The 26,105-nt window shown below is 44.2% G+C and overlaps 3 protein-coding genes across 7 annotated transcripts; 1 reads left to right on the forward strand and 2 right to left on the reverse strand.

The window, feature by feature from the left end:
• Positions 1-22: 22 nt before the first annotated feature.
• LOC311109572 (alpha-taxilin-like) lies at positions 23-13,722 on the reverse strand (the record flags this gene model as incomplete). Of its 3 annotated transcripts, XR_014610607.1 has the most annotated exons (11): positions 23-2,300; positions 2,402-3,010; positions 3,170-3,265; positions 3,794-3,886; positions 4,290-4,364; positions 4,760-4,879; positions 10,360-10,554; positions 11,218-11,388; positions 11,727-11,818; positions 11,986-12,253; positions 13,612-13,722. XR_014610607.1 is itself a non-coding variant. In XM_084152494.1 (10 exons), the coding sequence occupies 10 exons, from the start codon at positions 13,720-13,722 to the stop codon at positions 2,729-2,731; spliced, it is 1,503 nt and encodes a 500-aa protein (XP_084008620.1). In that variant the 3' UTR covers positions 23-2,728. The 3 variants fall into 3 exon arrangements, 2 of the variants coding, with proteins under 2 accessions (XP_084008620.1, XP_084008621.1); XM_084152494.1 differs by having other exon boundaries at positions 23-3,010; XM_084152495.1 differs by lacking the exon at positions 13,612-13,722 and adding an exon at positions 13,052-13,114 and having other exon boundaries at positions 23-3,010.
• Positions 13,723-13,822: 100 nt separating this feature from the next.
• Positions 13,823-22,341, reverse strand: LOC311109667 (synapse-associated protein 1-like). 2 transcript variants are annotated; one of them, XM_084152624.1, is made up of 9 exons: positions 21,495-22,341; positions 21,201-21,319; positions 19,488-19,554; positions 15,999-16,072; positions 15,698-15,837; positions 15,173-15,324; positions 14,954-15,015; positions 14,652-14,802; positions 13,823-14,420 (listed from the first exon to the last, which is right to left on the reverse strand). In XM_084152624.1, exons 1-9 carry the CDS (start codon positions 21,709-21,711, stop codon positions 14,293-14,295), a joined length of 1,110 nt encoding a protein of 369 aa, XP_084008750.1. In that variant the 5' UTR covers positions 21,712-22,341; the 3' UTR covers positions 13,823-14,292. The 2 variants fall into 2 exon arrangements, with proteins under 2 accessions (XP_084008750.1, XP_084008749.1); XM_084152623.1 differs by having other exon boundaries at positions 14,652-14,805.
• Positions 22,342-23,144: 803 nt separating this feature from the next.
• LOC311109587 (pyridoxal phosphate phosphatase PHOSPHO2-like) lies at positions 23,145-25,910 on the forward strand. Of its 2 annotated transcripts, none has more exons than XM_084152516.1 (2): positions 23,145-23,270; positions 23,942-25,910. In XM_084152516.1, the coding sequence occupies exon 2, from the start codon at positions 23,957-23,959 to the stop codon at positions 24,692-24,694; it is 738 nt and encodes a 245-aa protein (XP_084008642.1). In that variant the 5' UTR covers positions 23,145-23,270; positions 23,942-23,956; the 3' UTR covers positions 24,695-25,910. The 2 variants fall into 2 exon arrangements, with proteins under 2 accessions (XP_084008642.1, XP_084008643.1); XM_084152517.1 differs by having other exon boundaries at positions 23,160-23,270; positions 23,945-25,910.
• The last annotated feature ends 195 nt before the right edge of the window (positions 25,911-26,105 follow it).

Below are 26,105 nucleotides of genomic sequence, written 5' to 3' on the forward strand. Positions count from 1 at the left end.
TAAAACTACAACCACAAGTGTGGAAAATTCTACAAAATGGTTTTTTATTGAAAAGCAAGAGACTGGACTAGAACATTTTACAATCTCGTAAAGGGGAATGTGGGCTCATATAAATCTTTCTGAACATTCAACTCACTCCGCTTTCACAGTTCTTCTCACCTGCAGAGGTAGACGTCTTGCATAACCTGAGTTTAACTGTGGCAGACATCACAACCGATGGTAAAGGGCATCCACTATAGCCTGAGTGCCAGTCTACTTCATTGCTGTCATTGTCAAGCCATACATTAACATGACAATGAGTTGGCATAATAGCCCAAGCAGATGGCTTTAGGCTACATCCAAAATGCAAGTAGTACCAACTGGCCTGGTCTCTAGTGGCATCTTTACATGAACCCATCAAACCAATAGATTACCCAGTAAAGTATTGAACTTGATTAAAGACTTTAGAGGGGGTTTAAGATACTGTAACATTGAGATTGTATCCCCCACCCCCCAAACTGTGGCTTGGACCCATCTTTTAACACTTTCCTGCAAAGCCGTGAACGTTTAGAAGAACTTCAGGGGCTGTGCTCTGAATGAAATCCTTACGACAAATACCAAGTTGACGAGAAAACAAGACAGACAATCTAAAAGTCTGAGCTGGTGATATCAGTGTTTGAGGTTTCTAGGTAGATGACAGGGTGATCAGGCCATTAGGGGAACCTGGGTAGTGTTCATTAAGACACGCATCAGATAACGTTTTCAATATTTCACAGCTGGAAACAGTGTTTCTTATTGGAACAGGTATTAGTTATTAAATCCAGTTTCAATTCATTTCTTGATGCCTAATGAACACAACTCTGACCTGGGGCCCAAAACCGTCATCATTCTCATTACAAGAGACTGGCAACATGGGTGACATTCAGGTACATTAACTACATTCATAGTACTCCACACATTTCACATTGTCGGCAAGTATCCCTAATAGCTCTTATTGAAGGTTAGCATCGAGTTGTAATGCTTGAATTACATACGTTCCATTCATAGGTATTCAGTACAGAGTGTTGGTAAAAAAATTAAAATACAATTGCCTGTTTTTCCAGTATAACATCTAAGATGACAAGGCACCTTATAAATCCAACTAAAAAATGTTTTGCTTCCAGAAATAAAACACATTTTTGCCAATATTTTGTGTCTCAACAAAGCACCGGCATAAGGAATAGAAAGAAGCCGATTTGGAGACCAAGAAACAGATTACGTCCCAGATAAATGCATGTTCACTGGTCTGCATATAAATGTATGTTCACTGGTCTGGCATATAACCCTAAATTACCACAATGTCTGCAGTAAAGTGCCCCACTGACTTCTTCAACCAAATGATTACACACAGAAGTAAAATTACATAGTGAGCCCTTAACCATTGGGTAAATTGAACCGAACACCCCCCCCCCCCCCGATGGAATTAGTGGTTTTAAGGAGAGCTGGAGAACAGTTTGGCCCTATTGGAATGATAGCCTGGTCCCAGGTCTGTTGTGCTGTTTTCCAACTCCTATGGTCAAGTTGGACCAGACAGCAGAAACAGATCTGGGGCCAGGCTACTGGAATTACAAACCAGGAAAGCCTGTAGCTGCAGCAGCATCTGAACAAGGGGTCCTCCTGCAGAAACTGACAACCAGTGAAACTGTCTCACAGACCAACAATGACTGACTGTGCTGTGTGTTGACTGGATAGCAGCCTGGTCAGAGCAGAACATATTTAACCCTTCAGTCTCAGTCTCCTATGTTAAAAGGACAAGGATGTTCCCCAGTGCTTCAAAGTGTGTTTACAGGGTTTCAACTGTACAGTAAACCTCATTAAGACAAGGAGACTGGACTGAAACTGTACACCAGTTCTGAGGAATTAGAAAACCAATAGACCCAATCATGACAACCCAAGGACTGATATGGCCCATCCATAGAAATACAAGTCAACCGAACGTTGACTTGAAAATGGGCACTCCCGTTCTAGTAATTATATTTCTATGGACCCTGCTCTGAGATAAACGTTGTACGTTTGTGACTATTCTACTGTGCAATGCCCTGCTATTTCTGTTCCTAGACAGAGACAAGATTCAGTTAGTCACGACGATGCAACAAGGCTCCGTCAATATAGCAATATCTTCAACAATATGTATATGACAGGATTTAAATCAGACTACAATATCAGTTCCAAAAAATGGATTTAATCTGACTACAATGCCACAGCTCCAAAAGATAGATTTTTAAATGGAAGAAAGCTGCCAAGAGACGGCGTCAGACTGTAGAGGAAATGGAGAGACGGCCCTGTGACTGACCACGGGAAAGCTGCTGAACAACCCTGTGACTGACCACGGGAAAGCTGCTGAACAACCCTGTGACTGACCACGGGAAAGCTGCTGAACAACCCTGTGACTGACCACGGGAAAGCTGCTGAACAACCCTGTGACTGACCACGGGAAAGCTGCTGAACAACCCTGTGACTGACCACGGGAAAGCTGCTGAACAACCCTGTGACTGAAGACAATCGTCTAAGAAAATACAAATGTGGTAGAAAAAGGGGGGGAGCTAAGTGCTCACCACAAAGCCCACTGTTACAATGTAGTCAGGGCAAAAAGTACTATATTCATCGTTAATAATGCAGTCATTTTAATCTTAATTATAACTTTCTATCACACAAAAAAAGATCTACTGTATTCAAATATACCCCCAAAAAGCCAGAGGTGGTTAGTGGCTCAGTTGTCAAGTTGCTCTGTTGTGGAGGTCTCTGGCTCCAGTTCAGGGGTAGTAGGGGGCTGTGTCTCTTCCCCCCTCCCAGGCGGAGAGAGCTCATCCTGGGTAGACTCCTGGTTGGGCTGGGGGTCTGGAGGCCCCTCCTCCTCCTCCGTGGTTGTTGACTGTAGTTCTCCCAGTTTGGTGGTGAGGTCGTCCCTCTCCATCTGCAAGGCCTGGCACAGTTTCTCCAGGCGCTCCAGCTTCCCATGCAGGCCCTTGTAATGTTTGTCCCGCAATGTTTTCTGGAGAGGACAAACAGTAAACCACATTCAACATCAGATATTCTATCATTAAGTGACATCATTCGTTGAGATACTTCATTGTGAAATTTGACCGTACAATAAAAAAATCTCTGCTATTATTTGTAAATGATGAAGTAAGATGGAAGGGTTTCTCATCACCTCCTCAGCCATCTGTAGCAGAGCCTGGTTGTTGGTCTCCCACTTGGTCCTCCACACAGTCGTCTCCTTCTCCAGCTTCTTGATCTTCTTGGTCATCTGGAGAACAGAAGAAAGATAGAGAGGTCTATAGAGAGGTCTACAGATCTAAATCCTTCCAGCTACAGAGAGGTCTACAGATCTAAATCCTTCCAGCTACAGAGAGGTCTACAGATCTAAATCCTTCCAGCTACAGAGAGGTCTACAGATCTAAACCCCTTCCAGCTATAGAGAGGTCTACAGATCTAAACCCCTTCCAGCTATAGAGTGGTCTACAGATCTAAATCCTTCCAGGTATAGAGAGGTCTACAGATCTAAACCCCTTCCAGCTATAGAGAGGTCTACAGATCTAAATCCTTCCAGCTATAGAGAGGTCTACAGATCTAAATCCTTCCAGCTATAGAGAGGTCTACAGATCTAAATCCTTCCAGCTATAGAGAGGTCTACAGATCTAAATCCTTCCAGCTATAGAGAGGTCTACAGATCTAAACCCCTTCCAGCTATAGAGAGGTCTACAGATCTAAACCCCTTCCAGCTATATACCAAAGAAACACAAGGGTGTTTTATGTTAAATATTTTGTTCCAAACCTTCTCCATCTCCTGTCTGAAGGTAGTGAACACCTCGTTGCTTTTCGCCAGAGTGGTCTGAAACTCCTCAAACTTGTCCATGTACAGAGAGAGCTAAAAACCACAAATACATTTACGTCATTTAGCAGACGCTCTTATCCAGAGCGACTTACAAATTGGTGCATTCACCTTATAGCCAGTGGGATCACCACTTTACAATATTTTTTTTTTTTTCTTTCTTTGGGGTGGGGTAAGGGGGGGTAGAAGGATTACTTTACCCTATCCCAGGTATTCCTTAAAGAGGTGGGGTTTCAAGTGTCTCCGGACATAACATTTCAGTCATAACATACAGTCACGATCCATATAAACATAGTCCCCATCAATATAAACATATTAACATAGTCCCCATCAATATAAACATATTAACATAGTCCCCATCAATATAAACATATTAACATAGTCCCCATCAATATAAACTGACTGACACAGAACATGGAAAGAAAAGGCAGCTAGCTACCTGCTGTTTGAGCTGAGTCTCCTGTTCCTTCATCAGCTCACACTCATGTCTGGACTCTGTGGCGTCTTTCAGGAGCTGAAAAGGAGACGGAAATGGTCACAACTTCTGACAAACAGTCAACCAATACAATCAATGCAAACAGACTACTAACTGTCACTCACTTCCAGTTATTACAGAGATAAACAAATACTCTGTCCTGGGTTGTGTTCATTAGGCACCTGGACCTCATTTTAAGTTCCAATTGGTCCTCTGTAGCTCAACTGGTAGAGCATGGCGCTTGTAACGCCAGGGTAGTGGGTTCGATCCCCGGGACCACCCATACGTAAAAATTTACGCTTTGGATAAAAGCGTCTGCTAAATGGCATATTATAAAATGTTTTCAGTTGTGTGCCCTATGGAACACAGGCCTCCAATTATTTGTCGCCATCTAGAACATCTTCAGAATAATGACCCATGGCAGTGGGACTCACAAAGTCTCTCTCTCTCTGCTGCTTCCCCTCCACCTCTCTCATCAGCTCAGCTGTCCTCTGGAGCTTGGCATCCACCAACTGCTGCTGCTTCTCCTTGTGCTTGAACACCTTGTCAATGTGCTGGGAACAGACAGACAGGACAGAGCAGAACACCATGTCAATGTGCTGGGAACAGACAGACAGGACAGAGCAGAACACCATGTCAATGTGCTGGGAACAGACAGACAGGACAGAGCAGAACACCATGTCAATGTGCTGGGAACAGACAGACAGGACAGAGCAGAACACCATGTCAATGTGCTGGGAACAGACCGACAGACAGGACAGAGCAGAACACCATGTCAATGTGCTGGGAACAGACCGACAGGACAGAGCAGAACACCATGTCAATGTGCTGGGAACAGACCGACAGACAGGACAGAGCAGAACACCATGTCAATGTGCTGGGAACAGACAGACAGGACAGAACACCATGTCAATGTGCTGGGAACAGACAGACAGGACAGAGCAGAACACCATGTCAATGTGCTGGGAACAGACCGACAGGACAGAGCAGAACACCATGTCAATGTGCTGGGAACAGAGACAGGACAGAGCAGAACACCTTGTCAATGTGCTGGGAACAGACCGACAGACAGGACAGAGCAGAACACCATGTCAATGTGCTGGGAACAGACAGACAGGACACCATGTCAATGTGCTGGGAACAGACAGACAGGACAGAGCAGAACACCATGTCAATGTGCTGGGAACAGACCGACAGGACAGAGCAGAACACCATGTCAATGTGCTGGGAACAGACCGACAGACAGGACAGAGCAGAACACCATGTCAATGTGCTGGGAACAGACAGACAGGACAGAACACCATGTCAATGTGCTGGGAGCAGACAGACAGGACAGAGCAGAACACCATGTCAATGTGCTGGGAACAGACCGACAGGACAGAGCAGAACACCTTGTCAATGTGCTGGGAACAGACCGACAGACAGGACAGAGCAGAACACCTTGTCAATGTGCTGGGAACAGACCGACAGACAGGACAGAGCAGAACACCTTGTCAATGTGCTGGGAACAGGCCGACAGACAGGACAGAGCAGAACACCTTGTCAATGTGCTGGAAACAGACAGAGCAGAACACCATGTCAATGTGCTGGGAACAGACCGACAGACAGGCCAGAGCAGAGCAGAACACCATGTCAATGTGCTGGGAACAGACCGACAGACAGGACAGAGCAGAACACCATGTCAATGTGCTGGGAACAGACCGACAGACAGGCCAGAGCAGAACACCATGTCAATGTGCTGGGAACAGACCGACAGACAGGCCAGAGCAGAACACCATGTCAATGTGCTGGGAACAGGCCGACAGACAGGACAGAGCAGAACACCTTGTCAATGTGCTTGGAACAGACAGACAGGACAGAGCAGAACACCTTGTCAATGTGCTGGAAACAGACCGACAGACAGGTCAGAGCAGAACACCTTGTCAATGTGCTGGGAACAGACAGACAGGACAGAGCAGAACACCATGTCAATGTGCTGGGAACAGACAGACAGGACAGAGCAGAACACCATGTCAATGTGCTGGGAACAGACAGACAGGACAGAGCAGAACACCTTGTCAATGTGCTGGAAACAGACCGACAGACAGGACAGAGCAGAACACCTTGTCAATGTGCTGGAAACAGACCGACAGACAGGACAGAGCAGAACACCATGTCAATGTGCTGGGAACAGACAGACAGGACAGAGCAGAACACCTTGTCAATGTGCTGGGAACAGACCGACAGACAGGACAGAGCAGAACACCTTGTCAATGTGCTGGGAACAGGCCGACAGACAGGACAGAGCAGAACACCTTGTCAATGTGCTGGAAACAGACAGAGCAGAACACCATGTCAATGTGCTGGGAACAGACCGACAGACAGGCCAGAGCAGAGCAGAACACCATGTCAATGTGCTGGGAACAGACCGACAGACAGGACAGAGCAGAACACCATGTCAATGTGCTGGGAACAGACCGACAGACAGGCCAGAGCAGAACACCATGTCAATGTGCTGGGAACAGACCGACAGACAGGCCAGAGCAGAACACCATGTCAATGTGCTGGGAACAGGCCGACAGACAGGACAGAGCAGAACACCTTGTCAATGTGCTTGGAACAGACAGACAGGACAGAGCAGAACACCTTGTCAATGTGCTGGAAACAGACCGACAGACAGGTCAGAGCAGAACACCTTGTCAATGTGCTGGGAACAGACAGACAGGACAGAGCAGAACACCATGTCAATGTGCTGGGAACAGACAGACAGGACAGAGCAGAACACCATGTCAATGTGCTGGGAACAGACAGACAGGACAGAGCAGAACACCTTGTCAATGTGCTGGAAACAGACCGACAGACAGGACAGAGCAGAACACCATGTCAATGTGCTGGGAACAGACAGACAGGACAGAGCAGAACACCATGTCAATGTGCTGGGAACAGACCGACAGACAGGACAGAGCAGAACACCATGTCAATGTGCTGGGAACAGACAGACAGGACAGAACACCATGTCAATGTGCTGGGAACAGACAGACAGGACAGAACACCATGTCAATGTGCTGGGAACAGACCGACAGGACAGAGCAGAACACCGTGTCAATGTGCTGGGAACAGACCGACAGACAGGACAGAGCAGAACACCATGTCAATGTGCTGGGAACAGACCGACAGACAGGCCAGAGCAGAACACCATGTCAATGTGCTGGGAACAGACCGACAGACAGGCCAGAGCAGAACACCATGTCAATGTGCTGGGAACAGACCGACAGACAGGCCAGAGCAGAACACCATGTCAATGTGCTGGGAACAGGCCGACAGACAGGACAGAGCAGAACACCTTGTCAATGTGCTTGGAACAGACAGACAGGACAGAGCAGAACACCTTGTCAATGTGCTGGAAACAGACCGACAGACAGGTCAGAGCAGAACACCTTGTCAATGTGCTGGGAACAGACAGACAGGACAGAGCAGAACACCATGTCAATGTGCTGGGAACAGACAGACAGGACAGAGCAGAACACCATGTCAATGTGCTGGGAACAGACAGACAGGACAGAGCAGAACACCTTGTCAATGTGCTGGAAACAGACCGACAGACAGGACAGAGCAGAACACCTTGTCAATGTGCTGGAAACAGACCGACAGACAGGACAGAGCAGAACACCATGTCAATGTGCTGGGAACAGACAGACAGGACAGAGCAGAACACCATGTCAATGTGCTGGGAACAGACCGACAGGACAGAGCAGAACACCATGTCAATGTGCTGGGAACAGACCGACAGACAGGACAGAGCAGAACACCATGTCAATGTGCTGGGAACAGACAGACAGGACAGAACACCATGTCAATGTGCTGGGAACAGACAGACAGGACAGAGCAGAACACCATGTCAATGTGCTGGGAACAGACCGACAGGACAGAGCAGAACACCTTGTCAATGTGCTGGGAACAGACCGACAGACAGGACAGAGCAGAACACCTTGTCAATGTGCTGGGAACAGACCGACAGACAGGACAGAGCAGAACACCTTGTCAATGTGCTGGGAACAGGCCGACAGACAGGACAGAGCAGAACACCTTGTCAATGTGCTGGAAACAGACAGAGCAGAACACCATGTCAATGTGCTGGGAACAGACCGACAGACAGGCCAGAGCAGAGCAGAACACCATGTCAATGTGCTGGGAACAGACCGACAGACAGGACAGAGCAGAACACCATGTCAATGTGCTGGGAACAGACCGACAGACAGGCCAGAGCAGAACACCATGTCAATGTGCTGGGAACAGGCCGACAGACAGGCCAGAGCAGAACACCATGTCAATGTGCTGGGAACAGGCCGACAGACAGGACAGAGCAGAACACCTTGTCAATGTGCTTGGAACAGACAGACAGGACAGAGCAGAACACCTTGTCAATGTGCTGGAAACAGACCGACAGACAGGTCAGAGCAGAACACCTTGTCAATGTGCTGGGAACAGACAGACAGGACAGAGCAGAACACCTTGTCAATGTGCTGGGAACAGACAGACAGGACAGAGCAGAACACCTTGTCAATGTGCTGGGAACAGACAGACAGGACAGAGCAGAACACCTTGTCAATGTGCTGGGAACAGACAGACAGGACAGAGCAGAACACCATGTCAATGTGCTGGGAACAGACAGACAGGACAGAGCAGAACACCATGTCAATGTGCTGGGAACAGACAGACAGGACAGAGCAGAACACCTTGTCAATGTGCTGGAAACAGACCGACAGACAGGACAGAGCAGAACACCTTGTCAATGTGCTGGAAACAGACCGACAGACAGGCCAGAGCAGAACACCATGTCAATGTGCTGGGAACAGACCGACAGACAGGCCAGAGCAGAACACCATGTCAATGTGCTGGGAACAGACCGACAGACAGGCCAGAGCAGAACACCATGTCAATGTGCTGGGAACAGACCGACAGACAGGCCAGAGCAGAACACCATGTCAATGTGCTGGGAACAGGCCGACAGACAGGACAGAGCAGAACACCTTGTCAATGTGCTTGGAACAGACAGACAGGACAGAGCAGAACACCTTGTCAATGTGCTGGAAACAGACCGACAGACAGGTCAGAGCAGAACACCATGTCAATGTGCTTGGAACAGACAAACAGGACAGAGCAGAACACCTTGTCAATGTGCTGGGAACAGACAGGACAGAGCAGAACACCTTGTCAATGTGCTGGGAACAGACAGACAGGACAGAGCAGAACACCTTGTCAATGTGCTGGGAACAGACAGACAGGACAGAGCAGAACACCCATGTCAATGTGCTGGGAACAGACAGACAGGACAGAGCAGAACACCATGTCAATGTGCTGGGAACAGACAGACAGGACAGAGCAGAACACCTTGTCAATGTGCTGGAAACAGACCGACAGACAGGACAGAGCAGAACACCATGTCAATGTGCTGGGAACAGACAGACAGGACAGAGCAGAACACCATGTCAATGTGCTGGGAACAGACCGACAGACAGGACAGAGCAGAACACCATGTCAATGTGCTGGAAACAGACCGACAGACAGGCCAGAGCAAAACACCTTGTCAATGTGCTGGGAACAGACCGACAGACAGGTCAGAGCAGAACACCATGTCAATGTGCTGGGAACAGACCGACAGACAGGACAGAGCAGAACACCATGTCAATGTGCTGGGAACAGACCGACAGACAGGACAGAGCAGAACACCTTGTCAATGTGCAGTCAGATTTCCAGAGGCTCTTAAATGCATTTAACATGCTGAAAAATACACCTAGTAAAAAACATCCACCTGGGCAATTCCAAACTAAATCCTGAATAAATCCCACTAAGTGTTGAAACATGCAGTAATCCTCTAATCAAAGTACCAATCAGATTTCTCCTACATGTTGTAGGCCTGCATCTGCCATAGGAACCTGACTAAAGAGACAGAAGGGGTATAGAGAGAGAGGGAGGAGGAAACAGAGAGAGAGTGCGCGTGCGAAAAGAAAGACAAAGATAGAGGGTAGAAAGAGGTACAGCCTCGACCGCCTACCTCCTCCCTGAGCTCGTACTGTTTGATGAGCTTCTTGAGTTTCTGGGCCAGCTCCATGTTCTCCTGGCGCAGCTTGGAGTTGTGAATGTTGTGTTGCTCCATCTGTACCTCGATCTGGTTCAGCGTCATCTGGAAGTGAAGGGTGGCCTCCTTACGACGCTCCTCATACTCCCTGGACCGCTGCGTGTTGTCATCCTGACAGGGGAGACGGCAAGCGTTACATTTTCCAAAAAAAAATGGTAACAGGGATGAGGTCAATTCTGTTTTCAATTCATGAATTCTACTGAAATTTAATTCATTCATAAAAATGTTTTCTAGGAGGCGTTTTCACTTCCGGAATTGACTGAATTGAAACCTGAATGGAACCCAACCCTGAATGTGACTGGTGCTCCTGGAATATAGCTCCATACTTGTGGATTCTATTTTTAACTCTGCATTGTTGGGAAAGGTTCATAAGCAAGTATTTCACTGTAAAGTCTACACCAGTTGTGTTCGGAGCATGTGATGAATAAAATGTGACACACACATATGATTCTATATAATATAATAATAATAATATGCCATTTAGCAGACGCTTTTATCCAAAGCGACTTACAGTCATGCGTGCATACATTTTTGTGTATGGGTGGTCCCGGGGATCGAACCCACTACCTTGGCGTTACAAGCGCCGTGCTCTACCAGTTGAGCTACAGAGGACCACCTTTATGGCAGGTGGCTACACATCTCAGAACATTACTATATCATAGGAGTTTGGGGTGTTCTTTAACAGCAGGCATCTAATATCTAATTCAATGAGTACATAGGCATACAGTAGCCACTAACTGACTTGCTGTGTGACGGACTCTCCTCACAACCTACCTTGAGGGTCTTGTTGTGTCTCTGTAGTTCCCTACAGAGGCTCTCCAGCTTGCTGCGTGCCAGGATGGCCTTGCTGTGTTCACTCTGCAGGTGAATCTTCTCCTTGACCATCTGGGACTGCTTCTTCTGCAGGACCTTCACCTGCTTCTGTATACTGCGGCTCTCCTCCAGCTGAAAATCAATCGAACAATCAGTCAGTCAGTCAATCAAGCTGTCACAGGACACGTCGGAGTAGTAATACCCTAAACACCATTTGAACAGGGACTCAAATGAGACCTGTTCAGTGTTCATTAGGCACGAAATGGATGAAAACTACCTGGACTGGTGTAATTAGAAATTGCTAAATAGTTTTGCTACGGCGTGCCCTAATGAATACAAACTCAAAAAGCAAACAGGGATGAACATGTTAGCTTATCAACTAGCAGTGGCCCACAGCAATTTATTAACTACTCTTACATGCAAATAATCACTTAAAGCAGCATAGACGTGTGGCGGCTTCCAGCGCTTACCGAATCAGCATACTTCTTGCACAAAGCGGCCAGCTTCTCCTCTGGGGAGGCTAGAGTGGTCAGGGCTTGCATCAGTAGGAGAACCTCTTTTCCTGTTACAAAACACCACAAGTGATGAGATCAGCCACTTGCCATGGTTGAAGAGGAAGGGGCATTCTCAATAACTTGGCAAAAATAATCATAATAGCATGCAGTGTAGTGATTCCTTATATTACCACACACTTTAGAAAGGCAACGACAGAGTCTCGTGTCAACCTACCGAATCCCTTTTGGTCCTTGATCTTGCCACCCCTGCCTGGGTCTAGCTCAGCATTGTTGGGGTCCAGGGGGCAGTCCTCTCTCCCTGGAGTCTCCCCTCTCACCTCCTCACTGCAGGAGCCACTGACCAGCTCAAACACCCCCACATGCTCCTGGCAACCTGGGCTGTCCAGCTCTGGAGGGGAGCTGCTGCCAGATCCCCCCACTAGCCCCCGAGTCGCCACCTCCATCCCACAGAACCCTGTGGCCTCCATGATATTGGTCCCAAACTGCAAAAGAGGAAAAGTCAATTCAGTGAAATATCTGGGGGTGTATCCACCGGACTATTTGAGTACACCTGACCATGTGAGTAAGCATTGATTCAATTCATCAACAGAACCTGTTCATACTTGATCATTCACTGATCTTGTCAGTGGTGTGTCACTTATATTAACAGCTTTAAGACAATTTGTAAACGTTGAGGTAATGAGACAGTAAGTTAGCAACCACACACTGTCTGTTTAGCAAGGCACCAACTCTAGCAGGGCAAGGTAGGTCCTCACCTTTACCTTTTACTCCGATCTGACCAAAGGTCACATCATTCTAATAACTAGGGTAGCATTGGCAGTAGAGGTAGTTAGAGTTATTAATAGATTAATTTAACACCGGACCACAGTTCCCCCAACAATCAAGAAGGGATAGAATCCTTTAAGAAGATAGTTGAAGATTATCACCGTGCTCGACCTAACAGTACCAACAGAAGGACCCGCCACATGAGTCAGCACAGGAACCCCTCAATTCCCTTGATTTAGATAACCCGGACACCGAAGTGAACATAATTATCCGACTGAACACAAGTGAAGGACCACGTTAAAACGATGTAGCCTAAACACCGCTATTGCAGTAACACTCGTACGTTATAGTTCAATCAATATTAGACACCCAAATAAGTAAATTTGCCACACAGTGGTGGCAATAAAACAAGTACATAACGTTGGCTAGTTTTGATATTAAATTATTAGCAGGCACTAGCTAGACAATTAGTGTTAGCTAATAACCTCCACACAATTTAATGAGACTTTACCTACCTGGTTACCTATTCTGAAAGTAAAACATTGCGCCATTTATCGACTACGCTAAAGCTAATGGATGTAGCTACCTAGCCACATTGCTAAATTTATTTAGCATAGCTATCACGTTAGTCACAGTAACCTTTAGTATGCTAGGCTAGCTAGCGTAGTTCGCTTTGACACGAGCTAGCTGTGGGTTAGCTTATTAGCTGAGTAACAAATCCAACAGTGACATTCAACTCAGCAAGAAAAATTTGACGAAAGTGTCAACAGGTTACTATCAAGTATTGATTGATGTAGGGATTATTGACCGTGGTGTAGAACACAAATACCACCAAGCAATAACTAGCAAACTGTTTGGGTTTGCAGGTGCGTGAGTCCACATTGTGCTAACTTATGCTAAGCTAACAACCTGCCACTGGCAACCTATGGACTTCCTTAGTAAATAACACTTTTTTATAACACTTGGCGCTCTCTTTTGTTTGACTGTAACATGTCATTTAGAAATACAGACATAATTTGTGTAGGTTTTGTGAAACAAGAAACACCGAAAAGGGCGTAAAAGTACCACACTGTACCTGAATGTTTTTACTGTTTAAATCGACTCTGTCCCTGGCACCGGAGTGTGTCGCTATGATGTGACGCAATATATAATGACTGGGGGGGTTGACCCGATGGTCACGTTGCATAAACTGAAGACCAAAACAAAACCCTTCCTTATACAGCCCTCTAGATGTAACATAATCTGTCTGTATTTTTCATTAAGGAAAGTCATTTAGACAACGGGGAAAAAAAAGTATATTTATTAGGGGAAAACTGAAGACAGGATTTGAGTAGAACAGAACCAAGTATTATTTGCATAGATGTACACATCCCAACTGCAAAATAATTCCAGAGAAAGAAAAGAGCAGAGTAGAGAAAAAATAACAATATATCAGTTGCTCCTAGCCCATAAACGTTCACAGCTAAAATGTCAGCCTGCCACTACACTGTACAGACAGAGAAAATGTATATTATACAGTATTTCAACACCTGACCACCACCAGATCAGAATACCCCCATAGACGTTCCCATTCTAGAATGTGCTGAAACAAACAACAGAGCTTTATATGGTTTGTATGCAGCAGTTCCCTTAATTTCTATACCATTCGATTTCTATGGTCTAGACTAGACACTGTCATGGTTTCTGATCCTTCATGGTGCTCTCTCTCACTCATATCAGAGATACTAGACTGAAGCAAGAGGGGTCGGTCATCTTTCTAATCGTCCGACTGAAGCATCTTCTCTATCTCTTTATCCCAGTTGTCATCTTTGTTGTCTGCCTCCGTCACCACCTCATACTCCTGTAACTCTGCCTGGAGTTCCTTCTCCCAGTCTGCTGTTTCCTCTGAAAAAAATAATAACAAATAACAGCATTATGAGATCAATGCTACAGACTGAGGAGAAAAGAGCTAAACACGTCATTCACTCCCTCTAATTCAACATCTAGCTCTACCAACTGAGCCATTATATTAAATCCAAGCCCCTTCTAGGTTCCAGTGAAATCAACCAATAGAACTCCGGAGTTCTTGCTAGTTGTTTGTTACACTAAATATGATCTAATAGTTCTAGAACTGACCCTCTGGAGTTGCAGCGTCCTCCTTCTTGTCCAGCACCAGCTGTTCCATCTCCTTCCTCAGGTCTTCATGGTCGATGCTACAGGAGTCAAAGGCATCGCTCACAAACTCTGAGACCCCAGGGCTGGTGGAGATCTCATTCTCCTCTTCCTCCTGCTGTTTAACAACAACATGAAATATAATCCAGACCATTTCATACATTTGACTTGATAGTTACACAGTATTTCAGTGGTCTATATACAGACATGCACAGAATTATTAAAAGGAACTCACTTTTCTTCCGAAAAATAAAACATTGACTCACCGCTCCACCCTTGGGAATGTCACTAATGGATACTGGAGGTGTTTTTGGTCTGATGGTATTTTCTGCATGACAACAACATAAAACAGAAGTTCGGCTATAAACTGTTGCTTGAAAGTAGTTCACCAATTGTTCTGCTTTGCACATAACACCAATGCAGTGTTTTTAAAGTCAGGATCACAGAAACGGAATTCCGACCAACCACAGAACAGAATAGAGTACCTGTGAGGCTGACACCTTCCGGGCTGATGGTCTCCTGTTCCTCTCTGTAGTCTGCAGCCTGCTGCTGTGCTGCCAGGGCAGTGAGCTGGGCTGACTGCTTTATCAGGGACACACGGTAGAAGTAGTTCCTCCAGAACACATCCTCCTTCACTCTAAACATACAGAGCATTGAATATGTCATTAACATATACATAACGTAATTTCACTTTCTTCTTCAGGGTTCATCTATAATTTAATATAAATGGAAACACAGATATGTGTACATTTCCTCCAATTTCAATGGCTGGTCAAAGCTTTGTGAACCAGCCTGATTGCGAGATAGCTCAACATTATTTTTCACTTGAACGCAGCAATCTGTCTGGTTCTAAGAGGCTAGGCTGATCAATGGACAGGGCTGGCATCAACCAACATTAGACAACATGACAACTTTATGCCTGCAATCTGTATCTGTAAATAACTCAGGGTTGAATCGAGGCATGTTGGAAGTGTAATAATGCATTCGATTTGTAATGGCTGTCTGCTGACTGTTTGGGAACCAGGTCGAAGCGCATCCTGTTCAGTAGCTCGTCTTCCTGCAGCATCACCATGGCGATAGGATACATCTGCTCAGAGTCGAACTGGAACTGAACTCCAGCTGGTGGGTCTCTCAGAAAGTTCCTCCTGTCCTGGAATAACAGATCAATAAAGATGTGTTGAATTTAATCAAATTGAATTGAAAAGGTGCAATCTACACGATACACTCTGATAGGGATAAGATCCAATTCATGAAATCAAATCCCAAACTAAATGCACTACGTGTATAGACAACGTTAGAAATGCTACTAACAGCGGACAGAGCCAGGATCTGTTGCTGCATGGTCTCCTCTTCACTGTAGCCAACCCATGGTGGTACAGCTGTATCTGGAAAGGAGCAAGGAGGAACCATTTTCATTCCACAATGTATGTGTAGATAACTAGGAGCATGTTTACCGGTATCTCATCTCAAGTCTGTTTAGCTAACATTCTACTCAGTGTCATGCATCACCAGTATCCCTGCACATTGATATGATACTGGCCTGTAGAGTACATTCTCCTGTGGGTTTTATTTCTTGACCTGAATTAGCATTGGTTCCGTTCTCTTTTTTAAAGAATCTATTCTGGATTTGAAACTTTTTTATTTTTTTTACCTTGATATTGAATACCGCATTGTTGAGGAAGGGCTTGCAAGTAAGCATTTCACTTTGCTGTTTACACCCGCTGTGTCCTGTGCACCAAGGTTATTATAGATAACTAAAACGAATCATGAAAATAACTTTGTAAACTGAAATAAAATAATTACCAAACCTGTTTGAAAAACTAAAACTACACTGAAACTATTATCTTTGACTCCAAAACTAACTAAACTAAAATTAAACCATCATAAATTATGTTCAATTACTCTCAGGCCTTTTCCCCCAGCATTGTCCAAGCCATATCCGCGGCAGCAGGATATAGTATGGGGCTTGCCTGTCCTAGCCACTCGGTAGCTCACCATATAAGACGCTTCTAGCCCCTTCTTATTAATGGTATCTGTTGGTTTTATACATGTCTTACTACTCGAAAGTAGTCTTAATTCTTGCTTTAAAAAGTGCTGGATGTGCTCGTGGAAGCAGAACAACTTGTGTCGTCGACAGGTGCAGGTGTACACTACCGGTCAAAAGTTTTAGAACACCTACTCATTCAACGGTTTTTCTTCATTTTACTATTTTCTACGCTGTAGAATAATAGTGAAGACATCAAAACTATGAAATAACACATATGGAATCTTGTAGTAACCAAAAAAGTGTTAAACAAATCAAAATATATTTTATATTTGAGATTCTTCCAATTTTTTTTTTGTCATTTAGCAGACGCTCTTATCCAGAGCGACTTACAGTTAGTGAGTGCATACATTTATTTTTATTTTTTTTATACTGGAATCGAACCCACAACCCTGGCGTTGCAAATGCCATGCTCTACCAACTGAGCTACATCCCTGCCGGCCATTCCCTCCCCTACCCTGGATGACGCTGGGCCAATTGTGCGCCGCCCCATGGGGTCTCCCGGTCGCGGCCGGCTACGACAGAGCCTGGATTCGAACCAGGATCTCTAGTGGCACAGCTAGCACTGCGATGCAGCGCCTTAGACCACTGCGCCACTCGGGCAAATAGCCACCATTTGCCTTGATGACAGCTTTGCACACTCTTGGCATTCTCTCAACCAGCTTCATGAGGTAGTCACCTGGAACGCATTTCAATGAACAGGTATATCTTCTTAAAAGTTAATTTGTGGAATTTAACTTAATGCGTTTGAGTCAATCAGTTGTGTTGTGACAAGGTAGGAGGGTATACAGAAGATAGCCCTATTTGGTAAAAGACCATGTCCATATTATGGCAAGAACAGCTCAAATAAGCAAAGAGAAACGACAGTCCATCATTACTTTAAGACATGAAGGTCAGTCAATACGGAACATTTCAAGAACTTTGAACATTTCTTCAAGTGCAGTCGCAAAAACCATCAAGCGCTATGATGAAACATGGCTCTCATGAGGACCGCCACAGGAAAGGAAGACCCAGAGTTACCTCTGCTGCAGAGGATAAGTTCATTAGAGTTACCAGCCTCAGAAATTGCAGCCCAAATAAATGTTTCACAGTTCAAGTAACATATACATCTCAACATCAACTGTTCAGAGGAGACTGTGTGAATCAGGACTTCATGGTCGAATTGCTGCAAAGAATCCACTACTAAAGTACACCAGTAAGAAGAAGAGACTTGCTTGGGCCAAGAAACACGAGCAATGGACATTAGACTGGTGGAAATTTGTCCTTTGGTCTGGATTCCAAATTGGAGATTTGAACGGATTATCTCTGCATGTGTATTTCCCACCGTAAAGCATGGAGGAGGAGGAGTTATGGTGTGGGGGTGCTTTGCTGGTGACACTGTTTATGATTTATTTAGAATTCAAGACACACTTAACCAGCATGGCTACCACAGCATTCTGCAGCAATACACCATCCCATCTGGTTTGGGCTTAGTGGGACTATCATTTGTTTTTCAACAAGACAATGACCCAAAACACACCTCCAGGCTGTGTTAGGGTTATTTTATCAAGAAGGAGAGTGATGGAGTGCTGCATCAGATGACCTGGCTTCCACAATCCCCCGACCTCAATCCAATTGAGATGGTTTGGGATGAAGAGTGAAGGAAAAGCAGCCAACAAGTGCTCAGCATATGTGGGAACTCCTTCAAGACTGTTGGAAAAGCATTCCAGGTGAAGCTGGTTGAGAGAATGCCAAGAGTGTGCAAAGCTGTCATCAAGGCAGAGGGTGTCTATTTGAAGAACCTCAAATATAAAATATATTTTGATTTGTTTAACACTTTTTTGGCTACTACATGATTCCATATGTGTTATTCCATAGATTTGATGTCTTCACTATTATTCTACAATGTAGAAAATAGTAAAAAAGAAAGAAAGACCTTGAATGAGTAGGTGTTCTAAAACGTTTGACCGGTAGTGTAGTACTGCTGGTAGTAGTAGTACCAGTAGAGCTGGTATGTGTCTCTATACAGCCTTACTTTATTAACCATTTATCCATATCCGAGCAAACGGAATGAGCAGCAGCTACGTTTGGCTACATACAGACCGTTAGTGCAATTCCCACGAGAGAGTAACGGTTAATGTGATTGGATGTTAATTATTTGACCAGGCTACCTGTATTTCACATTGTGTTGTTATTTCACTCTACACTAAATGGTTTAATTGTATTTTTGCCAGTGAAACAAGGCTACTCAGGCGAGAAAGAAACATCACCCAAATGTTTAGCCCCGTTGGAAAATCTAAATGGACTGTTTGAAAATGTGAAATACATTTTTATTTGGCGTACCCCCGACAGCATTACGCGTACCCCAGTTTTGGGAATAACCGATCTACATCATCTAGCTGAGTCTTCCTTTAAACGTATTACTGCCCCCCAGTGGCAGGAAGTGACATCCCCAAAAACACAACAACTATACAATGCATAAAAGTCTCCTAGCCTCCCATGCATAGGCTACCGTCTGTCCATAACGCTAAAACTAAATTTAAAATGTCTACGAAATAGCAATATTTTCATAAATCATTAACTCAATATCTTACAACTAATAGAAATACAAACTAATATAAAAACAGGAAACTATAATAACCTTGCTGTGCGGGTGACAAATAAACATTGATTTGATAAACGTTGATTTGAGTACACAGAGTACAAGGAGTGGAACGTATGCTAAACAGACTGGTACCCAGGCTAATCTCAAGGGGGTATGATGTTTCCACACTGACCTGATTTCTTTGCTTTCTTTTCTTGGACAAATTTGTCCTGTTCTTTTTTGAAATCCCCCCAAATAGTCTGGAAAACAGAAACACAGGCATGTGATGCTACAAGACAGAAACCTCAAAGCTTCAAGAATGGGCGGTTTTGAGCGAACACCAGAGAGGGTGTTATATACAGTTGAAGTCGGAAGTTTACATACACTTAGGTTGGAGTCATTAAAACTCGTTTTTCAACCACTCCACACATTTCTTGTTAACAAACTATAGTTTTGGCAAGTCAGTTAGGACATCTACTTTGTGCATGACACAAGTAATTTTTCCAACAATTGTTTACAGACAGATTATTTCACTTATAATTCACTGACTGTATCACAATTCCAGAGGGTCAGAAGTTTACATACACTAAGTTGACTGTGCCTTTAAACAGCTTGGAAAATTCCAGAAAATTATGTCATGCTTTAGAAGTTTCTGATAGGCTAATTGACATAATTTGAGTCAATTTAAGGTGTACCTGTGGATGTATTTCAAGGCCTACCTTCAAACTCAGTGCCTCTTTGCTTGACATCATGGTACAAAAGTATCTATATCCACAGTAAAACAAGTCCTATTTCGACATAACCTGAAAGGCCGCTCAGCAAGGAAGAAGCCACTGATCCAAAACCGTCACAAAAAAGCCAGACTACGGTTTGCAACTGCACATGGGGACAAAGATAGTACTTTTAGGAGAAATGTCCTCTAGTCTGATGAAACAAAATTAGAACTGTTTGGCCATAATTACCAAATCAAATCAAATTGTATTTGTCACATACACGTTTTTAGCAGATGTTATAGCGTGTGTAGCGAAATGCTTGTGCTTCTAGCTCCGACAGTGCAGTAATATCTAACAATATAGATACCATCGTTATGTTTGGAGGAAAAAGGTGGTGCTTGCAAGCCAATTAACACCATCCCAACCATGAAGCACGGGGGTGGCAGCATCATGCTGTGGAGGTGCTTTGCTGCAGGAGGGCCTGGTGCACTTCACAAAATAGATGGCATCATGAGGAAGGAAAATTAGGTGGATATATTGAAGCAACATCTCAAGACATCAGTCAGGAAGTTAAAGCTTGGTCGCAAATGGGTCTTCCAAATGGACAATGACCCCAAGCATACTTCCGAAGTTGTGGCAAAATGGCTTAAGGACAACAAAGTCAAGGTATTGGAGTGGCCATCACAAAGCCCTGACCTCAATCCTATAGAAAATGTGTGGGCAGAACTGAAAAAGCGTGTGCGAGCAAGGAGGCCTACAAACCTGACTCAGTTACACTAGCTCTGTCAATAGGAATGGGCCAAAATTCACCCAACTTATTATGGGAAGCTTGTGGAAGGCTACCCGATATGTTTGACCCAAGTTAAACAATTTAAAGGCAATGCTACCAAATACGAATTGAGTGTATGTAAACTTCTGACCCACTGCGAATGTGATGAAAGAAATAAAAGCTGAAATAAATCCCTCTACTATTATTCGGACATTTCACATTCTTAAAATAAAGTGGTGATCCTAACTGACCTAAGACAGGGACTTTTTACTAGGATTAAATGTCAGGAATTGTGAAAAACTGAGTTTAAATGTATATGGCTAAGGTGTATGTAAACTTCTGACTTCAACTGTAGCAACCTATGCTAACTTTAAACCATTCTCCTTGTAAAACAGGATTCAGCAAAGTGGAGCACGCCATGCACCTTGTCAATAATTCCGTCTATGTTCCCGTCTTCCACACTCTTCTTGATTGTGTGTGCAGTCTCTGCCACAGAGCTGGAGATCTTCTTGGTGGCATTGCTGGCAAAGTTGAATATTAAGCCTGTATAGGGAACAGGGATATAAAACTTGGATCACTTTTTCAGCTTCAGATGGCATTGTCATTCAAGTTGTGGCAGGCAAACAATGTATTGTCTCTTAGGCCTACATAATCATTATTAGTCTGTTAATCACTTTTCACATGAATATAAATTAAAACCATCTATAATCTTCCTTACCACCGAATCCTGTAGCTTGCTGGGAGATGAGTTGGACTGTGTCTCCGTCCTCCTGCTCCAGTTCTTCTGTTGCTGGAGGTTCGTGTTGTTTGTTTACTTCATTTTGGTCTTGCACAATTTTCTCCTCTTGCTCCTCCACAGCAACATCAGCCACTTCGCTATCCTCTGTCTTCGTAGAGTTCTCTATACCCAGCCACGTTCCCCACCCTTTGAACATTTTCGCCGATGTCTTTCGGGCGTAACTATGACAGAAAATCGATTGTAAACTAAGTGATTAGAAATGCACCTTCATGGTTCTGTGTTCACGTCACCAGGAAGCAGTTCTATTCTTCTTCTGTGTTTTTTTCTGGGCACAATAAACACAAAACGACCGCATTACTGCCGCCTGCTGATACATCTGGGAAATGGTAGAGATATTATTACAAAACGATGGATGCTATTAGCTCAAATGTGGGATTCGAACAACAGTGTGTTATTTAAGAAAAAAATTGGACCGCTTTGCCAGAGAACTCTCCAAGCTGTTCCACTGTATTTTGGTCCCATTGGTCAATTAATGCGTATAACGCCCCACCCAGTTGACCAATCGCGTTCACGTTGTCATGCTACGTCACGCAATTCCGTCTCAAAGTCAGGGTATGAGTCGAGAAACCTGCTTATTTTCCTCGAAACGTCACGATTCAAAAGCTATACAACATTACAGAGAACAAGTTAATTATCTCACAATAGTTGTGTGTTGTACTTCTTGTTGACGAAATTCATACTAATGTTGGGTTTTTGAGCTAGCGCCCAATTGACTCCCATTCACTTCTTGAAGGAAAGCTCTCCATGTCCCATAATCACCCAGAATGCACCGCGCAGCCCATTGACGACGCATGGGCAACGTACACACTGGACGTTAATACGATTCCAAAGGAGTTTCCCTTCTCTTCAAAACTATCTCTGATTGGACGCACTGAAATCGGAGATTTCCGAGTTCCAAGCAGATCAGTCAAAGATTTTGGTAACTAAACCAAGATAGACCACAGCCTGTCGTTTCAAATGGGAACAAATTACTCATAGTAGGCAGAACAAGTCCCGTGTAGCTCAGTTGGTAGAGCATGGCGCTTGCAACGCCAGGGTTGTCGGTTCGATTCCCATGGGGGGCTAGTATGAAAACATTAAAAAAGTATGAAACTGAATGTAAGTCGCTCTGGATAAGAGCGTCTGCTAAATGACGTAAATGTAAACAAGCAAAGAGGTGGGCAGAGCCAAGCACGAGCCAGAGATCCTATTGGCGCGTTCTAGCATATATGTGCATATTTCCATTTGGGAACGCCTAGTCTGTGATGAGAACGTCTGCAATAACTCAATTCGCCTTTGCACTCAAACAACGAATTTTGTAAAACTTTTGCAAAGGGTAAAGTCTACAAAACTTAGTCAACTCTGTTCGTAACAGATTTTAGTTTGGGAACAGAAAACTGTATTGAGATCAAATGTTTCATCGATGAGAAAATGTGCAGAATATCGGCCAAAATCCATCTCGTTCCATCTGCTCCCACGGCCGGCCACTGGGCTTCCTCTCACTACCATATTTGGTAGTGAGTGGAAACGCCAAGCGGATGCTTCACATTTATACATCCGGTGGAATATGCGTCTCATTATTCTATCTGTAGCTCAATGGTTCCCAGTTTACAGTTGTGTCGAACGCGGCATATCTCCAGTGTGTGTTAAAGATCAAACCGACGATGTCACGCATCTGAACTTAAATTTGTGTAAACGGTGTGACAAAAGTGTGGGGTAAGATCCTAAGTGAATACACACATTGATAAATAGATTATTTGACAAGCAGTCTACTGTTTAGAACGCTTTAAAAGGAGCTAGCTACTTGGTGTGTGATAGATGGATTTTTAGCTAGCCAGTTGCTAGCCAGTCAGCAGTCAGTCCAAAGAACACTCTTAGTCATACTGTAGCTAGCTAGATACATACTGTTTGGTCACTAGCCTCTTTCAATTTCTGTTCTGTGTCTGTCTGTCTGCCCCCTCCCTCTCTCTCCTAGCTCTCTCAATTAAATTATCTCTCTCTCAATTCAATTTAAGGTATTTATTGGCATGGGAAACATATGTTTGCATTGCCAAATCAAGTCAAATAGATAATAAACAAAAGTGAAATAAACAATAAAAAATAAACAGTAAACATTACACTCACAAAAGTTCCAAAATAATAAAGACATTTCAAATGTCATATTATGTCTATATACAGTGTTGTAATGATGTGCAAATAGTTAAAGTACAAAAGGGAAAATAAATAAACATAAATAAAGGTTGTATTTACAATGGTGTTTGTTCTTCACTGGTTGCCCTTTTCTTGTGGCAACAGGTCACAAATCCCCCCCCCCCCCCTCTCTCTTTGTGTCTCTGGCTGCCTGTCCATGTCCCTTCTAACAAACCTTTTCTACCACTGTTTTGCAGCAGAGGAGAATCATCATGAAGACTCTGGTGGTGTTTGACTTCGACCACACCTTGGTGGATGACAACAGTGACACCTGGGTCATTAAGTGTATCCCAGACCAATGCCTGCCAGACCTGGTCAAGAACTCCTACCAGAAGGGACACTGGACAGAGTACATGGGCAGAGTCATGTCCTATATAGGAGACCAGGACATCAGCCCTGATACAGTCCGAAGTGTCATGGAGACCATACCGTTTACAGATGGAATGATTGAACTGTTGACATTCATTGTGAGTAACAAGAACGACATCGACTGCATCATCATCTCAGATTCAAACACAGTGTTCATCAACTGGATACTGCAAGTGGCTGGGGTTCAAGCCGCTGTCAACCAAGTCTTCACCAACCCAGCTACGTTTGACAAGCGTGGATACATGGAGATAGAATGCTACCATTCTCACCAGTGTAGCCAGTGCCCTGTCAATCTTTGTAAGAGGAAAGTGCTGGCTGATTTCCTAGCAGGGCAGTTGAAGGGAGGGGTAGAGTATCAGAGAACTTTCTATGTAGGGGACGGAGGGAACGACCTTTGCCCTTCCAACAGTCTAAGGGAAGGAGATGTGGTGTTCCCTAGAAAGGGTTACACCTTGGAGAGGCTGCTCTCTAGACAGAGTGCACAACAAGGAGAGGGTTCATCGAACCCAAGAGTCGTAGGATGGACAAGCGGAAAAGAGATCCTGATTGAACTGAAAGCATGTGTTCAACCACAGGGATAGGTTACAGTCAGTCACCCTAATAGTGCTCTTTCTCATACTAAAAGAAGTGTACCAAATGCTTGAGAGGGAAGGATTGTGATTGTGTCTTTGTCCTGTTTTGAAAAGTATTTTAAGATCATATATTAAATCTGTGTGACCCTGTGGAACTGTGTATCACGTCACTGTCTCAGGTTCAGATGCAAATGAATGTCAATCTGTGCTTCTTTTTGTCTTTAGCTCATGTAGAAAGATACAGAACCCAGTAGACAGAAAATGAAAAAACTAAGCACACCTGTAAACTACATGTTATAACCGTTTATGGTCAAATATATAGGCTAGGATGTACAGTCAATGAAATACACTGGCATCACTTTTTACTAGGGTACTATCTATGTGAAAAATGTATTACCAGTCCAGTGTATTAACAGTCCAGTGTATTAACAGTGCAATTATTTGTTGTCTCTACTAGGCTGTATTGTGAGTGTTATTATATAAATTGATCCTAACGGTTTCTGCTTCAGCAGTGCGGCTTTGTGGACCGTGAACCCATCTCCCTGCCTCCCAACATACCCCTCTGTCTGTCCCTTGTTCATGTCAATACGCTGTCAGTAGGACGGGGCGCGGTGAATGTGATTGGTCGAACGCTGCTATTTGCGGCTGGTAAGATTATCGGAGGCGCTGCTATCTGCGGCGGGGATGCGCTGTAACCTCAGTTGAGCGCCTTCCGCGTCAGCCTCGATAGAGAACGAAACTAAATAGCGGAATTTCAGTTTTTTCTAAAAGGACTGTCCGGCGTTTAACAGGTTGGTTGGTTTCCAAGGGAATTGCGGATAAATAAGGATCTGCACCTGAGGGCGTGTGATGCCTTTTGACCCGCTCCCAACACAGAAAATCCTTTAACAACAGGATAGTAGACCATGTCGACCAGGTCCAGGTATATGTGTGGCTATTGTTCAGTGAGCTATGTTTATGATCTTCACTCAGGACTATTTAGATTTAATAGTATTCTGGCAAGTGTATGTAGGCCTATGTGAATGCAAGGATTAAATTGTGTTTTAAATAGGCCTACTAATAGATTACATAATCAAATACTCTCTGTATCCATTGCAAATCCATGAATGTTTACTATCTGTGCTCAGTAAATCGTTTTTGCAAGGTGTTGCTGCTTACAGTATTGCAAATGGTTCATGATGCAATGTTTTATGTTTTAGCAATAAACCCAATCTATCAAGCTTCATTCTTTTAAATGTCATGTTGAAACAAATTCCCATTGTGCTTTACATTCTACAGACCATAGCCTGTCTTTTAACATCAGTGTAACCAGATCTGTAAAGGGACAAGGAAGTCCAGCTCCATACGTTCTGTATTACTAATGTATAATGCATGGACGTGTCAAGTCAATGGCATACATTTTTAAAGGGTACATTAAGAT

The sequence above is a fragment of the Coregonus lavaretus genome (assembly GCF_964263955.1).
Source record: "Coregonus lavaretus genome assembly, chromosome: 35".
In the NCBI taxonomy this organism is placed as follows: Eukaryota; Metazoa; Chordata; class Actinopteri; order Salmoniformes; family Salmonidae; genus Coregonus; species Coregonus lavaretus.